At 37.3% G+C, this 18,724-nt stretch overlaps 1 protein-coding gene across 3 annotated transcripts in view; it reads right to left on the reverse strand.

The window, feature by feature from the left end:
* Positions 1-18,724, reverse strand: part of lrba (LPS responsive beige-like anchor protein) — a 235,502-nt gene that overhangs the window by 42,109 nt on the left and 174,669 nt on the right. For all 3 annotated transcript variants that reach the window (XM_052547153.1, XM_052547152.1, XM_052547151.1), the window contains exons 42-46: positions 18,400-18,515; positions 17,873-17,985; positions 9,764-9,904; positions 8,146-8,265; positions 4,646-4,798 (exon numbers count right to left, since the gene is read on the reverse strand). In XM_052547153.1, the coding sequence (XP_052403113.1) occupies positions 4,646-4,798; positions 8,146-8,265; positions 9,764-9,904; positions 17,873-17,985; positions 18,400-18,515 (643 nt within the window). The remainder of the gene's footprint in view (positions 1-4,645; positions 4,799-8,145; positions 8,266-9,763; positions 9,905-17,872; positions 17,986-18,399; positions 18,516-18,724) is intronic.

Raw genomic sequence — 18,724 nt, forward strand, 5'->3', positions numbered from 1 at the left:
ACTATTCCTTTAAGACAGCTTAGACAGCATAGTGGAATGGCAGCATTTGAAAAAACCTGTTTGTAAACAAATATTATTATTTAATTTCTGCTTGGTGATGCAAAAATTACACATTGCACCTTTAAAGGTGCACTGAATGTTTTGAGGTCACAGTATGTTACATTGGTTGATATGGCAGTAGTATTGGATCTATTCTAAACTGCCACCAAGCAAAAGTAGAAAAATAGTTTTCAGTTTTGATGTCATTTTATAAATGAGGTATAAGCAGTCATGTAAATCTGCATGTAAAACTGGAAATTACTATTTGACAGCCAAAAAAAAAAAAAGCTACTAAATCTACAGCATAAATTCCATTGTATGACTAATTTAATCCAATTCCAGAATGAATGAATCTTCTGACCTTTGTATCAAAGGCATAAAACACAAGCAGTGTAGTGGTTCCTAAACAAATGATTCCTGAGTGAGTTACTTGAGTTAATAACCAAAGCATACAATGCCACCTCGGTAATCTGATTCTCAAATAAATGCAACTCTTTGTAGTGAATCCAAAGCATAGAACACAACCAGTCTGAACCAAAAGGAATGTCATTATGGGCCCTATTTTAACGATCTGAAACGCAAGTGTCAAAGCGCAAAGCGCAAGTAAGTTTGTGGGCGGGTCTCGGCGCTGTTGCTATTTTCCCGGCGGGATAAATGGCTCTTGCGCCCGGCGCAAATCTAAAATGGGTTGGTCTGAAGTAGCTTCATTATTCATAGGTGTGGTTTGGGCGTAACGTGAAATAAACCAATCAGAGCGTCATCCAACATTCCCTTTAAAAGCAGGTGCGCAAGTTCCATTATGGATTGCTATTATTATGGCGCATTTACCAGGCGCACGCCAGGAGCGGTTCACAGCCGAGGAGACTGATGTTCTTGTAAGAGCAGTGAAAGACAGAGAAGTTGTGTTGTATGGGGATGGGAGAATAATTAGCCTGAATAATTTGTAAGCTAGATTTATGCCTATTTTTTTCACATCTTCGTGTCACACCACAATGATTTCCGTCATCTCATGTGTTAATATTTTTTTAGTGTAACAATTTATGATTTGCAAAAATAACTGTTGCATCTGTGTAGATTACATGAGCAAAGTGTATGCGCGTTGTGCACGCTATACATTATGGTCAAGCATGCGCCCTTAAAATAGCCTAATGAACAACGCGCAACGCGCCACTGACTTTAGACCAGGTTTTTTCTGGTCAGTGGCGCAATTGTTTAATGGAACAGCAAAATAGCACCAGGGATTGTTTGCGCCGGAACACGCCTCCTTTTTTGCGCTGAACCGCCCAGGGAGCGCAAGTTCATTCACTAGTTTAGCGACGTGCTTCTGTGGAGGGAAAAGCGCGCTTTGCGCAGGTGCAAAATAGGAATGACACATGCGTCGGTGTACAAAGTCAATTGCGCTGGGTGCAAGATAGGGCCCATCGAGTCAAGTTTTTTTTTTTTTTAATAAATGAAATAAATGAGAGGACACAACATGACCAATGCACCAACCTAATTAAAATGTCTTTGTAAAATTAAAACTATTTTTTAAAATTACTGAATTCAATTTAGTGATAAAATTTACGTATATCTCATATACAGCCTGTTGAGGACAATAAATACAATAAAAATATTTTTGTTTCTTTTCCAAAATATTTCTAAAATCATTACAATTTTTAATGAAACCAAAAAGGAAGCTGAAACTAAGACCTGATTTGTAAAATTGTTATTTATCGGAGGTAATTTTTCGTTTAGGCATTTTAAGAACTTGATTTACTATTATGGTCATTTTATATAATGTATGAAGAGATTATTTTGCTCTTGTACGAATACACAGGTGCTCAAAAAAATGGTGCACCAAATGTGAGTGCAGTTATTTCTGCAAGCATACATTTAGCATGACTGGTCCAGATTGCAATTTAATTAGCTGTTAATCATCTATAGAACATAAATGACCATGTGTGAGCATCATGCTGTTTTCTGGCCATTAGTGACAGATGAGCTAAAGAGTGTAGCAGGCCATTAGCTCTCTGCTGCATGTGTGTGTCTCTGACTGAGTCTGTGCTCTCATTACAAATGTAGCCCATTGTAGCAGAGTAGAACAGCTGACATCCCCTAATGCCAGCTATAAGTCATCAGTGGTGCTCATTCCCACTTTACACACATGCTCACACACACATGCGCGCACACACGAAAGAGGAGCTCCTGTTAATGAAGGGTTTGTGGGATGAGTGTAAAATAACTGCTGACAGAGACATGGCACTTATAAGAGATCAGAGCATTTTTTTGGATTATGAAAAGATCAACTGAAAAGTCTAATTACTGGAAAAGAGGATCAAACCTGTAGCTGTCTTTGCTGAAGCGGGTCTGAGCTTTACTGAGAAGATTCAGCACAATGTTTAGACACACCAGCTGAACACAACCCTGGAGCACATGGATCCTTCTGACTCACACGGTTCAATCATTCTTTCTCACTTCCTTTACTTGCACACTCAAACACAGACTGAGCAGAAGAGAAAGATTCAACTGAATTCACAAGCATCAAAAGTTAACATGTATGACATATTTAGATCGGTCACAAAGAGATGCTTACAAAATAGGCACAGTACTTTAGGTCAGAATTGTCATAAGCGCAAAATTCCTCAAAAGTGCTACATCACTAATGACAATACTTAACTACACATGGCCAACAATGATTAATGGCTAAACTATTATTATTATTAAACTGTTAGAATGTGCATAAAAGTAATAATAAATAATAAGTAGATGTGTCCAATGCTTTCTGCTAATTCTAAAAGTGTCAAATTTGAATTTTATTTGAAGGAATAACTCGCACTTTTTTTTTCTTTTTACTTCATTGAATTAAAAATATTGTAAAAAAAAATAATAAATAAATAACAAAACTCCAGATCCAGTTCGCCTAAATATTAAGTTTAGTTAAGGCAAAACATTAATATAATATGCTGTAATGACTAGTATACAGTCTAAGCTTCCATTACATGCATGTCCATCTACTTCACTCCCTGCTGCACAGATCTACAGTGAATTAACATTGAATTAACTGATCTGAGAGCAGTTTTGAGGTAAGAATGGTTAGAACACAGAGAGGGACCAGTGCTGGCTAGCTGTGAGGGTAGCTGTCCTCATGATACAGGACAGACAATCCAGGTGCCATTTATATTTTTTATAAGAATTTTAGACTATAACATCAGTGTGAAACAGATTTACTAACTGATAGGAAAGAAACCCTACTAAATGATGTATGTTATATATTGTAAAATGTAATTTATTCCAGTGATGGCAAAGCTGAATTTTTTTAAATACTTTTCAGTTGAATTTTCTTCAATGTTTTTTTTTTAATTAGTATTATGCATCGTTGATGAACAAAGTTAATCAGGCACTGTACATTATATTCATGGTTCATAAATTATTTATACACGTAATTATTTATTTGCCAATTTGTAAATCTCTTTTTTTTTTTTTTTTTCTGTGTGTTGTTGTCTCTGTGTAATGGAAGCTTATGTCACTAAAACAAATTCCTTGTATGCGTAAGCATACTTGGCAATAAAGCTCTTTCTGATTCTGATTCTGATTCTGTTTGAAGAGAACAAACGAACCAAACTAAACAAGTTGCTAATGCATTGAGGCTCATTTGAGGAAACAGATGCATGTCTTTACCAAATTGCATTTTTTCTTCACCACAGTTACTCCCAGCAGCCCTTGTGGTCCATGGGTAACCCACACATTGTGGTCCTAGGAAGCTCATGGTCTTTAGTATAAACAAAACACAATAAAATGTCCAGTAACCAACATTTTTTTTTTTATAAAATCCCCAAATAAAAAGTGAGTTAACTGCCTTGTTTACAGTCACTCCCCTATTTAAATTTATATTCAAAAACTTTTGGTGCATGAAGTGCATGGCCTACTTTGCTAATATAACAAAGCAACCCGATTTCAAAACAATATGAAAAAGAAAGATAGTTTTGACTCTTAAGACAACAAAGGATCTCATGTTACATTAATGTGCACTTACTACTAACTACAAGCTGCCCATGCAGTTAGTTTAGATTGTGTCAGAACATTTGGCACGCTGTACAGAAGCACTGTCATGCAATCTAATGGCAGGCAGAGTCCTTGATATAAGGCAGTGACACCAATTAATGCAACACCAGTGCTGTTTATAACAGGGCAATCAGTATGACTGTGACGACTAGTTTTCTATAGCATGTACACACATCAAAGAGAAACCAGCACTTTATCTGATAGTGATCAAACAACTAAAGTCTGCGCAACCCTACACACAGACTTACTGAAGTGTGTGAACGTCTGTGTGCATGTCAGAACAGTGACACTGGATGAGGGGGTTGTGTGTGTGTGTGTGTGTGTGTGTGACACAGAAAGAGATGATTAATGGGAGAGTCAGACTGATATCAGAGTTGTAATTATCAGCATAAAACAGGTCACAGCATAAGCGCACACACACAAACACACACAAATAGACACAAAGAGCCAGACACGCTGGCCAGAGCCATTCGCAATCAGCACTTTAACAGCAATTTAATAAGGGAGATAAAGAAAGATGGAGAGAGAGGGAAAGAAAAGAGATGGAGACACAGAGTGAACGTACGAGTCGGTTGATGCGTACGAACTCCTCAGGACTCTTGGCCCAGGGCGGCAGCTCCACATCTGACACCACCGTCCCATCATCCATCACTCCCAGGTTGTAATTATTGGAGTTGACAAACATCTCTGGGAGGTAATAGAACTCAGGGATCAACTCCTGTGAGAGAGACAGAAAAAAGACATATGTAACTATACATTTCAAATTATTAAATGATAAAATAATTAGTCAAGGGCTTGCAAACAATTTTTTATATTTAATCTTAATTTTTTTCATAACTTTTTATCACATGATGTTAACAAATGCAGTTCCTTTTTAAGAAAGAAAACGAAATAAATTGTATATATGTACTATATAATATGTATAAAACGTGTGTAAATAAAATATGTATTTAATGTATAAAAAAATAAAGGTGTTGTTGGCAATATATATATATTTTTTATGTTGATATCCCTGAAATATATGAGAACTCGCTGCTTCTATGGGAGTCTTAGACTCAAAATCAATAGAAAATGTTGGGGGGGGGGTACATTTGTTGGGATGTTTGCCATAATGATAATCATTATGGTAACATTTAATTAATCGCATCATTAACACAGTTACATTCCAAAATTAGACATATTTGACAATAAAAAATAATTATTCAAAATAATTCACCGAATGACATCCAACATTTCATCCCAAACTAGAAAGTAAACAAGGAAGCAAGGCTGATTATTGTGCAAAAGCAGATGCATTCAGTTTCAAGTTTTTCTAGATATCTATACAATATAACAGCTCATTAAATGGGAATCAGGACTGGAGGAATCAGTTATTCCTTCTTTGAATCTTTAGCTTTTAATCTGTGCCGTGCTGCCACTCTAAGTGAAAGATGCAGTTGGAGCTACTCTAGTTTAATATCCAATTTTAAAGTCTTCACAGAAAGAGTGACTGCATGTCATCCTTAAAAAACATTAAAACAGCAGTGCAGAGGCACGCTGCAGTCAAAGCATGGTAAACAGTACTAGATCTCGTTCCTCATTCATAAAATTGGTGGCCATTTTCCTTTATTCTCATTACATAGTGTTCGGAGGAAACAAGCATTCTTGATGCTCCTGCTACAGCGCTCAAATGTGACATTTAATTTTATAACTTTATTACAATATCTGACCCTTTCATAATAATCTTAGGATTCTGTAAATCAGTGGATAAAGTGGATAAAGGAGGAGCAAATAAATTAAATATGACTAAATATGTTGGTCTAATGGTGAAAGATTTTTTGCCTTAAATGGGTCTTTCCTGTTATTCAGCAACTTGTAAACATGAAAAGGAAATTAATAAGCCTGTATTCCTTTAAAAGGGTATGCCATAAAAATATTTCTCTAAAAGATATACCTGGCTTTCTGAAATCTGCTTTGGTCAAGCTTATTATATAACTTGATTATATAAGACAAACAGGATTCTGAAAATTGTTTCAATGGAGAGGAATAAAACTCTGGGTCTAAATGTAAAAATATCAGCCATCAAATTAAAATTGTTCACTTTGTGTTAACTATTGGTCTAAAGATAGTCCTTGGAGGATAAACATGCTCTTCCCGGCAGAAACAAGAGTCCCCTGGGAGAACCATCTAACTGACAATCACTCACTCTGTAGTCATAGACCAATCAAGTTCTGTCTCACATCCAAATTAATCTATGTTTTCTGTGAAAGGTCCATTAAAAAGAGCAAAAAAAACATGGTTAATGTTTCTATGTAGAATAATAACATTTTACATTTAAATGTAAACATCCATATAAGAAAAAATAAAACTTTCCATTTTTAATATAACATAGCATCCATTAATATATATATATATGTGTATTGTGTTCCTCAGTGCACTGCGAGTTGCCAATTAGGTGAGCAAACAAAAGGTGGAAGTTCAAAACTAGCCTCTTTCTTTACTTCTTTCTCGTCCTCTCTTTAAAACCGAAGTCTTTAAAACAAAAAGGTCAAGATTTTACAATGGCACCAGGCGCCCTGAGCTTCATGTATGGAGCCTGGCGTAAATTTGGCGTCTTCATTGGCGGCACAAAGACCCACAGCCACTTAACCCAGTAGTGGGGGGGAGGGAGACCAAGGCCAGGGTTCGGGAGGAGCTATTATGTGCAATGGCCCTTGAGCAGAACTGGTCATAGGGCAAAACCTGTGATCCAAAATCCTGTCCTGCTGCGGGTCAGTAGAGAGGGGTGCCCCTGGGTCCGCTCTTAGGTCCTCTCTGATTCCCCTGAGGGGAAACTTTCAGTGTCCACACTGCTTTCAGCCTAGTGCACGGGGGTCAGGGGATGGAGGTTAAAGGTCAGGCCAGAGTTTGCTTGGCTAGAGACAGACAGGATCAGCGTGGCTTTAGGCCATTATAGTTCTCTTTAGCCTAGACACAAAAACTGCTAAAGGCTTTTCACCCCTTGGTTGAATGAGGGAGTATTTCTAAATGTGGGGGGACTGCTGTGCTTTTTGTTTTTTTAAGAAAAAGGGATAAAAGCATGGCAAATTGATACATTATTACATTTGAAGGCACTTCGTTGCTTCTCATTTGCACCTATCAGACCTTTTTTGCAGGGTTAAGAAAAGTGAAACATGTTTGAAATGTTCAACAGCTTCAAAGTCAAATAAACTGAAGGTGATTTCCAGGTTTTTAGTCAAGTCCTCCATTCGGGTTTGATGCAACCCTTTTATGCTGATCCACAGTGACAAGCTCACACAGAAACCAAACTGGGCTTTGAGTGAGCTTTCGGTATCAAGTGTGACCATGTAATGTGAGCCACATGTCTTATTATCAAATGAGCGCAATCAGCCCCTGAAAAAATGCCAGCATGCAATGAGTATGCTAACAAAATGGCTGTCTGTTGTAATGAATATTTCAAGAGGTCTGGACATTTGTTAAAGTTAATGCCGAACACTCTGAGGGCCTCTGAGTGTGCAGTAGGGATTGCTGTCTGACTTTGGTTTGGGGCCGAACGACAAAAGGTTCAACTGAGGGTTAGAGTGTTGTGAAAGGTTTTGCAAGAGAGAGTGTAAGGGGGGAAAGGGGGTTAGTTTGAAATCAAGATTAGTTTAAAGCTTTGATCAAGGACCCTTGACGCTTTCATAGTAGCATGACAAGGATTGGTTGTGACCGTACATGTGCTAGGGCCAGTTTTTATGGAAAGGTGATGGGGGCAGCCGGGCAGAGAGCTGCAGTGTCTCCATGACAACTGCCCTCACACCAAGTCCCAGCAAGCTCCAGTTACCAAGAGGAAGTCCAGTCACTAGAGAAACGTCTAATCATGTAATAGCCTCCACATTTGTGAAAAACAAAATATCAGTGCGAGGCAAAAACCAAATCCAGGGACCGACTGAAGTCTGAATAAGAGAAAATAAGCACAGGTACAGCTTTGTGCATGTGAATAAATATGGATTCATGACAATAAATAAAAAAATACAAAAAGATTTCTAAGGTAATATGACTCACAAAGCATTTCTGAGTGTCATGCTCATTATGTTGACATACCTTCACGTCAGACGTGTCCCTCTGGCAGTTTCTCCAGGCTCTGGACACTGAAGAGAAAGTGCGATCTGCATGGTCAAATTTCCCACCTTGGAAATTCAGGAAGAACGTCGTGAAAGGCTCCTGAGAATAGAAGAGAATGAAAAAAATATGGACTTTCCACACACATTCAAGCTAAAATGAGTATTAAAAAGTCATGTTAGGGCCTAAAACAACTACCGGGCAAATTCCATTGAACACAGATCATGTATTTAATAACCACGAGTCTACTTTGATCAGTGTTTAGCCTGCAATTTGAACATTTTTCAATATGTGCAACCAGACCAGTATCTCTTATTTAGCATCGATGCCTGCTGTTCATAACAAAGCCTTATACAATATGATCCTAATTTGTGTGCACTAAATGACATCCTTTTTCCCAAAAGGGGGACCTGAATGCTAAAGAAACCTGTTATTAACCCTGGTCAGACAGTAAAGCCTTTACAAGTGCATTATTTGTTCTTTTCTAATCATGCTTAATCTTGTTTGTGCAGAATCAATAGGTGGTTCTTTTGAAACAATACCTCCCCGATGAGAAGGACGCAATTAGAGTGAATAGCACCCCGGTAAGCTACACCATGAAAGAAAAATAGCCTAATTACGCAGAGGCTTTTGGGTGCTTGGCTAAATTTAACACCCTCCTTTTTTCTGTCAAGAGCCTCAATATCACGAGGTTGCTGATTTGTGCTATGGTACATGAATTAGGGTGTTTGGTGAAGTGGATTTGGGATAAGCCTGATAATAATGGGATGGGATCAATACAATGGGCCAACAGGGAACGGCAATGAAAGTGAAAAGCTGTAACAATTACAGTGATGGCCAGGAATGGGTTAGTGACCTCTAGCTCGATCTCTCTCTTTGTGAGTAGAATTTATAAGGAATATGTGAATGCTCTAAACATTAAAACTAAATAAAACACAGACCTAAATTGTGAAGAAGATGTGTAGCAACTGACACTGTACAAAGGCTTCGAGAGGACCAATGGGACTTTCTAACAGTAAAACTAATACAGAACTGCTTATATTGAACAAAACCATGCTTCATCAAAATTCTGTTAGAAAGCTTATAAAGTATTTTTCCTCCCGAGTGTCACGTCTTTGTTCTCTGCAGATATTAGAACACAAAGGATGAAGGGAAGATGAGCGATGTGTTGTGTGTTTGTTAGTATGCAGATAAGGCCTGCATTTCAATATAACAATAAATCAACCTGACTGAGCACGCACATATGCCCAGTTATAAACAACAATTAGTTGCAATGTGCTTCACAGCAGATCACATGATGAATGTGTAGCATTTTGCCGCAGCATAAAGAGCACAGAACTGCTATGTTTTAAAACCCTTTAAAAGGTGCAAATCATTTTGACAATTATGATCACGTCCCGTTTATTTGTCCTACATAAACAGACTATGAAAAAACAAATGTTAAAGGAAATAATGCATCGACAAATGGCACACTTGACATACTTTTCTTTTTTGTGCGACTGATGTTATAAAGAAATAAAATAAATAAAAAATGTGGAGTCTGGAGTTAGATACATCTTTGTGTTACAGTCTGAAACTTGTGTGTTTAAGTGCAACTTACAATCCTGAGTAGCCACATCTGAGTAAAGCTGGAGGTGGAATAGTGTGTGCCGTAGTGGAATTTGGGCACCTGCTCGTCCTCCCATGATTCAAAACGTTCCGAGAAGAATGCAGCCCTCTTTGGGTTGAGTGCACCAACAGGCTGTAATGAGAAAGGACAATTATTGTAATTAACATACAACTGAATGAATAAAGCATAAATGTTCAAGAACCAAAGAAATAAATTATCAGAATAAGGACAATAGGTGTTAAAAAGTAATAATTTATTAATTATAATTATTTATTTAAATCATAATTTAGTGCAGCTGTCAGGTTTCATCAATAATAGACTGTTATTTTCAGTGAGTCACATTCAACATTCTGTTTTCTATACCTGTGAATAAAAATAAAATCTTACAGTTCACGTAGGTGATTGAACAAAATAATTGCATTCATTTGTACTGCTGTTTGGGGTCTGTACGATTTTTAAGATTTCTAAAGCTGTAAAATTGTGATATATTATTACAATTTAAAATAATGTTTTATTTTTAAACATTTTAAAATGTAATTTATTCTTGTGATAGCAAACCTAAACATTTAGCAGCTATCATCAAATTTTCAGTATCACATTATTTTCCAGAAATCATTCTATTATGCTCATTTAGTGCTCAGAAAACATTATTGTCAATGATAATAAAAAAAAACATTTGTGGAACAGTGGATATGTTTTTTTATCAGGATTAAGTGAATGACAAATTCAAAATTTCAAAGAACAGCATTTATTTATTTGTAAATCTTTACATTATTTACTTAATGTATTTACTTTATTTACTTACTTTAATGTTGATCAAATGAATGAATCCTTTCTGAATTAAATGATTTATTTTAAAAAATCATAATGACCCCTACTTTTGAATTGTTATGTTTATTTGTACTTTCATTATGGTGTTAAACTTTAAATTGTAAAGGGAATATTGAATTTAAGAGAATTAAGAGAGAGAGTTGATATATATGGCTAATACTCTCTTGCCATGCATTGGCTTTTATCAGAAGCATTGATTAGCTGCTTTAATACTTCATTGATCTGAAGAAACCCAGCGTATGGAAACAGCTCATTATTTAAATGCTCATTTATATGTATTGTTATTACCCTGCTGAGACTTTATTACTCTTGAACTGCAGCTCTCTCTCTCTCTGTCTGTCTCTCATATCTTAGTATGATCAATAGTAATGGAATGATGGAGCTCCTTGAAATGAGAGTGGGCAGGACAGATCGACCATCTCCATCTTCCTCTCATATCATGGCTGTGTAATGAGGGTCCGCAGCTGCTTTTCTATTGATTACAATAGTGCTAGGACAATATGTGTGTGAAACCACCCATTGTATCTTTTAATGCTGCACTGTGTTTATGTGTCTATGTGTGCCTGCATTAATGTCATATTTAACACGGGCTCATTTAAAAACAGAGGTTAATTATATTCCACTAATTCTAATATAACCATGATTAAACCATGTTTTGGATTTAATTGGGATTTAAAAAGGAGGGCTGTTTAATCAACATTTGATTGTAAATCACTAAAGCTTGTATAATTGTCACTGAAATGTTATAGACTTATGCTGAATGCATTCTGTGTGTGTGTGTGTGTAAACTGAAATGCAGCCCTGGGCTGACAATGACACACGGTCTGCTCTCTTGTGGCAACTACGGTGAGAACACACACTGAATTAAACATTGTGCGATTTAACTGATTGATTGCGGTAATAACAGGACCCTCATTAAAGAAAGAAAAGGGAGAGCAGGATAAAAAACATCTCTGTCATAGCTCAGTGTGAGTGTGTGTGTGTGTGTGAGTGAGAGAGTGTTTCTATGTGGATGTGTAAATTTGTGTGCATGTATATGAGTGTGTATGTGTTCGTGCGAGCCCCTCGTGTTGTTTACGGCAGTAAATTACGGTCGGAGGCGCTCCAGTACAATAGGGTCTCATGACAGTGTCGTTCATCAGGGTTATCCCCGTACCACAGCGCAGTGTGATGGAGTGAACGCACACCACCGACCCTAATACGCTCTGGCAGCACTGCTGAATATTTCTCTAGTGACGGCTCAAATAAATGAGCTGCCCCAACGTTTTTAATTAGACTGCAAATCTGAACAGACTGCCAGTAGCTGTGAGTATCAGCACTTCACCATGCTGCTCAAAATTCAGGGTTTCTGAGGGTTTGGGCCTGATAGCTTTGTGCATTTGCACGCTATTGAACGAATCACAAATATGCCCAAAAATTCTCTGCTGGATGCAATTCGCATTCCACACTGTGATTTAAGGCACCTTTAAATGCAGAAAGTGATTTAATTTAAGTTCTGAATTAGACCTAAATTGGTAGTGATTTTTTTTTTTTTTTTTTTTGCACTGAAACACAGCAAACAAAAAGGGTACAATGTAATATATTACTATAAGAACCAATCCACTATGCTACATGACTAATTACTACCCCCCAACATTGCATGTTTTCTGTGTCTGTTTAATCAAACACCCTTGATTCAGATCATCAGCTCATTAGTAGAGGCTCCAAGACAAAATGAGTCAGACAAAATGTGCAGTGTTTGGGGGTTCTAGGAACCACTGCATTATGGAAGGTGTGAATGTGTATCTAATGCTCAGCTGAAAGGGTGTAAACGATGTGATGCAGGGCGAATCAATATGCCATTAACTACATCACAGTGAGGGTGGAGAAACAGGTCAATACATTTTGTTATCTTTGTTAATGTACAAATATAATACAATGCCTTAGCCAGGACGTCTTTCATTTTATCCGTCACTAATATACCAGATAAAATGTTAAAGTCACAATGGGAATCATATTGTTTAGCTTTCGTTTATCACAATGTTGCAATTAAAGTCAGCATGAAATGTAAATGTACCCTTTTTCCTAAATGCATCTTATTGTGAATGATTCATTCAATGATTCAATGTTTTTTGAGCTCTTAATTTTTAATCAAACTGTCATAACTCGATCTTCCGGTTATAAAATGATAGACTTCTCTCTGGTGAGGTATGCTGGACTTCTCCAATCATTTAGTCTATACTTAAACCCACCCTTTTCTCACAATTGACTGCAAGCTCACATTCAGATCAGATCTGCCTCCATCCAATCAACGGTCAATAAATAGAACCCTACGTTTTATCGTTTTCCAAAATCTGTTTCACTTGGATGTAAATTCTGTGACTTCAAGTGAACATGAAAGAGAAATTGGCTATTTGCTGTATTTCTACACTTCTAACTTCGGACATAAGACAATTTATTAAATAATATTGGAGTTATTTCCTTCGTTTCTTCTTTATTTTAAGTATAGGTTTCTGCTGTGTCCTCAAACTCCATCCTGTTATTCTTTTGTAAATAAACTAAGAAAGGGCAGTTCCTAGGTTCTCAACATCATTTAGGAAGAAACATTTTTTTTTGTAGAAAAGCTACGGCATATCAATAAAAGTGAATACATAAATAATTCACTTTCCCAACTTGACCTATGTGAGTCGCTTTCTCACACATATGGAACAATCATAACCCTAATACGGTTTTGAGGCACTGTGATACGCATTGTAGCGTGTACATTATTGTGAAATATTTTAAAAGATACGAAAGAATAAAAAGAAACAACTGAGGAATATGCTTGTGTATCGACATCAACTGAGACACATAAGAAGCGAAAATATATTTGGAAAGCGGCACGCTCAGTTGTGTCAGTTTTGTGCTTTCTGGCTGCAGTGATAATTCTGGCTGCACGCAGATGTCACGAAGGGGTTAGAGTTTATGATAAGAAAGCCAGCGGGGTCATAACGACGAGACAAAAGGAACATAAATTCATGAAGCACATTCCTCCGCCCGCAGGGAAGACCGTCCATGTGACACGGCGTCTATGGCAATTTCACCTCACTGTGTAAAAGGTCCCACATGACCTGCTTCTATCAAAGCAGTGCTAGGATGTGGCATACGCAGACGGCGAAAGAGAGCGGGAGGGGTTAAGGACAAAAAGAGGAAAGACACACAGCATCTACAAGGTTCAGACGGCCTTCACAGGCGAGACGGTGTTGTCATGGTCCACTGGTCATACACTTACATTGCCTGTGTCAACAGCATGAATAAAGCAGTTGTAATAAAGATTGTTGAGATTTGCTGTTGTTCGCTGCAGAGGGAGGGGATGGCTGCTCTCGCTCAGCCTCCGTTTCTCCCTAAGGCTTGAAAGCTTGACTGAACATAAAGGCAAGGCTGTCAAAACTCGAGAGAGAGTTTGAGGGAGGGAGGGAGGGATGGAAAGAGAGAAACAAAGGCGAGGGTGATGTAGGATGGTGTACAGGATTGTTGTCTTTTAACCTAGTGGGCGGAAGCCACTGCAAAGAAACAGAACAGGGCTGAACAAATTCTAAATAAATAAAGAGATATGCTGCAAGCTGTGTGTTGGCTACAACAGCGTGTGTCTCTGTGTATATTTATTTGTTCAAGCATGTACTGGGGGAAAGATAACTGTCTGCCACTAACAGCTGAAAACTATATACAGTATATACATTGCATTGCTTTCGGATCAATTGATTTTTCTTTTTCATTTTAACTATGACATTGTGAAGCATGCCACAATGTCTGGGAATATTTTTGAGCGATGAAACACTCAAGAGTAAAGAGTTGTGAACCGATTCTTTGAAATGGACAGCCTGAAATAATCCATGCGTAGAACTGAGCTGCTATTGATATTTTTTCAGTGCTTTCTACTTGCAAATCATGAAACAAAAAACACCCTTTAGAAATTTTTTAGGCACTTACGTTAATTAAGTCAAATGTCAAATAAAGTGCACATTAAAACAATGTTTTTATGTATTGCATTGCACTGCAAAAATAGATAAATAGATTATTTTTCTTTAATTGTTTGGCATAAAATATTGTTTTAATGCACTGCATACTCACAAAGTTGGTTCATTTTATATTGTCAACTACATTATATTGAAAATATTCCAGTTACATAATATATAATAACCTAAACTACTGTGTACCTGATAGAAATAGTTTTGGCCAAATGTGAGACATTTCTTTGCTAGAGGCAATGCAGTAGATACAGATAGCATCATGCATTTAAATCTGCACTGGAGAGCAATATGAGCGATGATCTGGGTCTGAAGACAGTAAGGGTGACTTCTGAAACCTCATGGTTCCTTTTGCAAAGGAATTCATCTTCCATTATCTCTCAGTCCTTTGTTTTCCTGCCTCTTAGAACTGATTTATTCTGCCATTTTAGGTCAGAGTGGACACTCGTTCGATCATCTGAGCTCTAAAACTAATCCTCTGTCCTCCCTCCATTGGCCACCATTACATGAAATTGATGGTCATTTTTGAGGCAGTGACTGGCAAGCTTTCACAAGCACTTTTAAAGTGGAGTTTAAGGGTGGAGGCGTTTTAAACCACAACTTTTGTCCTGCAACTCAATTACCCAAATGGTGCAATGTGAGTAAAAAGCATTCTTTTGGAGGAGTGCCCCCCAGCTCCCTGACATAAAATATTTATCAGGTGTAGACTGAGGAAGAAGCACTTCAAAACATCAGTTTTGAGATACAAGCATGAGCCACATTTAAATAAAATGGAAATCAACTTCATTTTCAGGACAAGATGGACTGGACTGAATATTTCAACTAGCATCTAGGATCTTCCTTCTGACTAATGCTGGTTAATCACTGTCACTTCAGCGAAACAGCTATTAGTAGTTCAGGGGTAAACTCACTACACAACAATCGATTGCAATTACAGACCACGGTATCAGGACAACAGAATGATCAACCAGGAGAGCAACCTCAATCCACTGGCCTCGAGTGTTTGAGTCCTGATTTAGGAGAACACAAGATCTAATATGTATCATGGAAATTTCAGCTACAGATTTGCTGTGTTGAAAAATGCTGTATTATAGACACAGAATATTTAATCATTATATGTATGTTGACATTTAATATACCGTATTTTTCGGACTACAAGTCGTACCTTAGTGTAAGTCGCATCAGTCCAAAAAGATGTAATGACGAGGGAAAAAACCATATATAAGTCGCGCTGGACTATAAGTCGCATTTATTTAGAACCAAGAACCAAGATAAAACATTACCATCTACAGCCAAGAGAGGGCGCTCTATGCTGCTCAGTGTAGGCTACAGCATCTCTGGCAGCATAGAGCGCCCTCTGGCGGATGGAGACAGTAATGTTTTCTCTTGGTTCATTTCTCTCGGTTCATGTCAAATTAATTTTGATAAATAAGTCGCACCTGACTATAAGTCGCAGAACCAGCCAATCTATGAAAAAAAGTACAGACTGATTCTTATCAATACGAAAAAAAGAAAGACTGGAAATGGACAAAGTTTTCAAATAAAGATTTCAGAAATATTTAAAACAAACTTTAAGATGCAGTATTAATAAAAAAAAGTAACATGCTGCACTATTACGCTTCTACAAAAACTTTATTAAAATCATTTTCACTGGTGGTATGTACTGTTTACTAGCAACAAAAAATTTTGTGAAAAGTGTATATTAGTAATAAAATTAGTACTGCATCTAGTCTTTTTTTTTTTTTTTGTAAGCAGCAAAACTTTTTTAATTTTTAAATTAAATTCCCAGGGACTGATCAAAAGTGGCAGTAAATTCAAATATAACGTTTCAAAAGATTTTTTATTAATTTCAAATAAATCCAGCTCATCAAAAGAATCCAGAAAAAATACATCTAGTACCGTCAAACGATTAATTGCGATTAATCGCATTCAAAATAAACGTTTTTGTTTACACAATATGTGTGTGTGCTGTGTATATGTATTATGTATGTAGATTTTTTAAATATATCCTGAATGCGTGTAATAATATATTCTATGGTCTATAATTAAATAAACACAGTACATACATATATTATGTAAACAAAAACTTTTATTTTCACTCGTAGAAATAAAGGTGCTTAAAAGGTTCTTCACGGCGATGTCATAGAAGAACCATTTTTGGTTCCACAATGAATCATTCAGTCAAAGGTTCTTTAAAGAACCATCTCTTTCCTACCTTTTATAATCTGAAGAACCTTCTTTCACCACAAAGTACCTTTTGTAAAACAGAAAGGTTCTTCAGATGTTAAAGGTTCTTTATGGAACCATTAAGACAAAAAAGGTTCTTCTATGGCACCATGAAGCACCTTTATTTTTAAGAGTGTTGGACGTGATTAATCCCAATTAATCATTTGACCGCACTAATTATATTTTAATATAACATTAAATTCAATTGTAATAATATTTCACAATGTTACTGTTTTACTGCATTTTTGATCAAACGCTTTGATTAAAAGACTTCTTTTACCAACCCCAAACTTTAAAACTGTGTTGTACATCACATTTGCTGCCAGTGCAATGAAGTGTATTTACAGTATATCAGCATTATATCAATTACTAGCCACACTGCTTATCAGTATACGCACTGACTGGATGGGCCATTAATATGCTTTCAAGTCACCTCTGTTTGTAAAATAAACGAGATAAGAAAAATCCTTCTGAACTGCCTTCAAATGGTGTGATACAATTTAAGATACCTATGTATTGAGCGAGAGACTGTGAGAGACAAAGGCAGGTCTGGTGTTCCCAGCAGTGAGCTGTGTCAGTCTGTCTGTGTGGTTAGCTGAAGTACTACTACGCTCATTAATTAGCTCCTTAGGGAGGCTGGCTGGCTAACGGGAATGGGGGAGGAGGTGAAAGCGGGATGTAGGGGGCTTCTAAGGGGTTGATTGAGGGGGAGCGGGGAGGAGGACAGACACGGGCCCATTATCTGACTTGTCTGCGGTTGAGGGTGCCTGGCATGAGGTGACGTGCCTGCGGCCGCAAGCGCTGTACTACATGTACGGTCAGACTCCCAGCGATGGGGCTAGAGCAGAAGTCATTCCCTTCCTCACTAGATGGCTACATCTGTCTATCAGACTCAGCCTCATCATTAAAACTGCTGGACGAGGTTTTCACACAAATACTCCCATGTACTCTTGTTTTCAAAACTCCTCTTCAGACATGTCCTTCAGTCTCTAAAACTACAGGAGCTCTTTGAGGTTCAGGCTGTTGGCTCTGTGTGTGTATGTGGTCATGTGTTTACCTTGGATAGATCTCTGTAGTTGCTGGGCATAGTGAGGTCGAGATCTTCACTGTCGTAGTTGGTGATTACCCAGGGGAACACAGGATACTGGTTCAGATCGTTATGTGTACGGCCTGTAACACAAGCAGGGTCAAGACTCCTCACACATCTCCTCAAGTTTTATTACTTCATCATCATGTTTAATGTAATTACAGAGTGTCTCGGATAAAGGAAACACAGAAACTACAGAACCGAAGAAACAGTGGTTACAGAGAGCAGAAAACAACTGTTACTTTTAGTTTCTAAGATGTGGCCTCTTTTCAAATATATTTCCAAACTTTGTTAGTTGTCTAACACTATGTCCAAACCAAATGCAAAAAAAAAAAAAAGACCAACAAATGTCAAGCTAGTCACATCTGATTATGACAGAAATCCAGATTAAAATGTATTTGTCTCTTGTTGTGTCACATAGAGATGTTAGGGCAAAGAGTCCTTCGTTCATTCAGCTTTATATGTACATTCTGTATTCAGGTATCATTGGTTTTTACCAGATATGGTGTTGAGGAACATGAGGTACTCAAAGTTGGAGACCTCTCGTCTTTGCCAGCGCTGGGTCATGTTGGAGGCCTTGTAAAGCTGTTTTGGACTGGCCAGAGAAATCCGTCTGTCGGGAAAAACACAAATCACATTCAGAAATTCAAAGAGTAACGTGAAATGTGCATGTCTTTGCTGTTCAGTTGGTTTACAATACATTATTAAATGTGTAATTTCAAATACGAGCTTTACCAGTTATGTTTTCAGGATATTTTCAGGATATTTTGTAAATTAAGAAATATGTATGATCAGAAAAATATTGTACAGATTATGGCCTAA

Source organism: Carassius gibelio, chromosome B1, assembly GCF_023724105.1.
Source record: "Carassius gibelio isolate Cgi1373 ecotype wild population from Czech Republic chromosome B1, carGib1.2-hapl.c, whole genome shotgun sequence".
Classification (NCBI taxonomy): Eukaryota; Metazoa; Chordata; class Actinopteri; order Cypriniformes; family Cyprinidae; genus Carassius; species Carassius gibelio.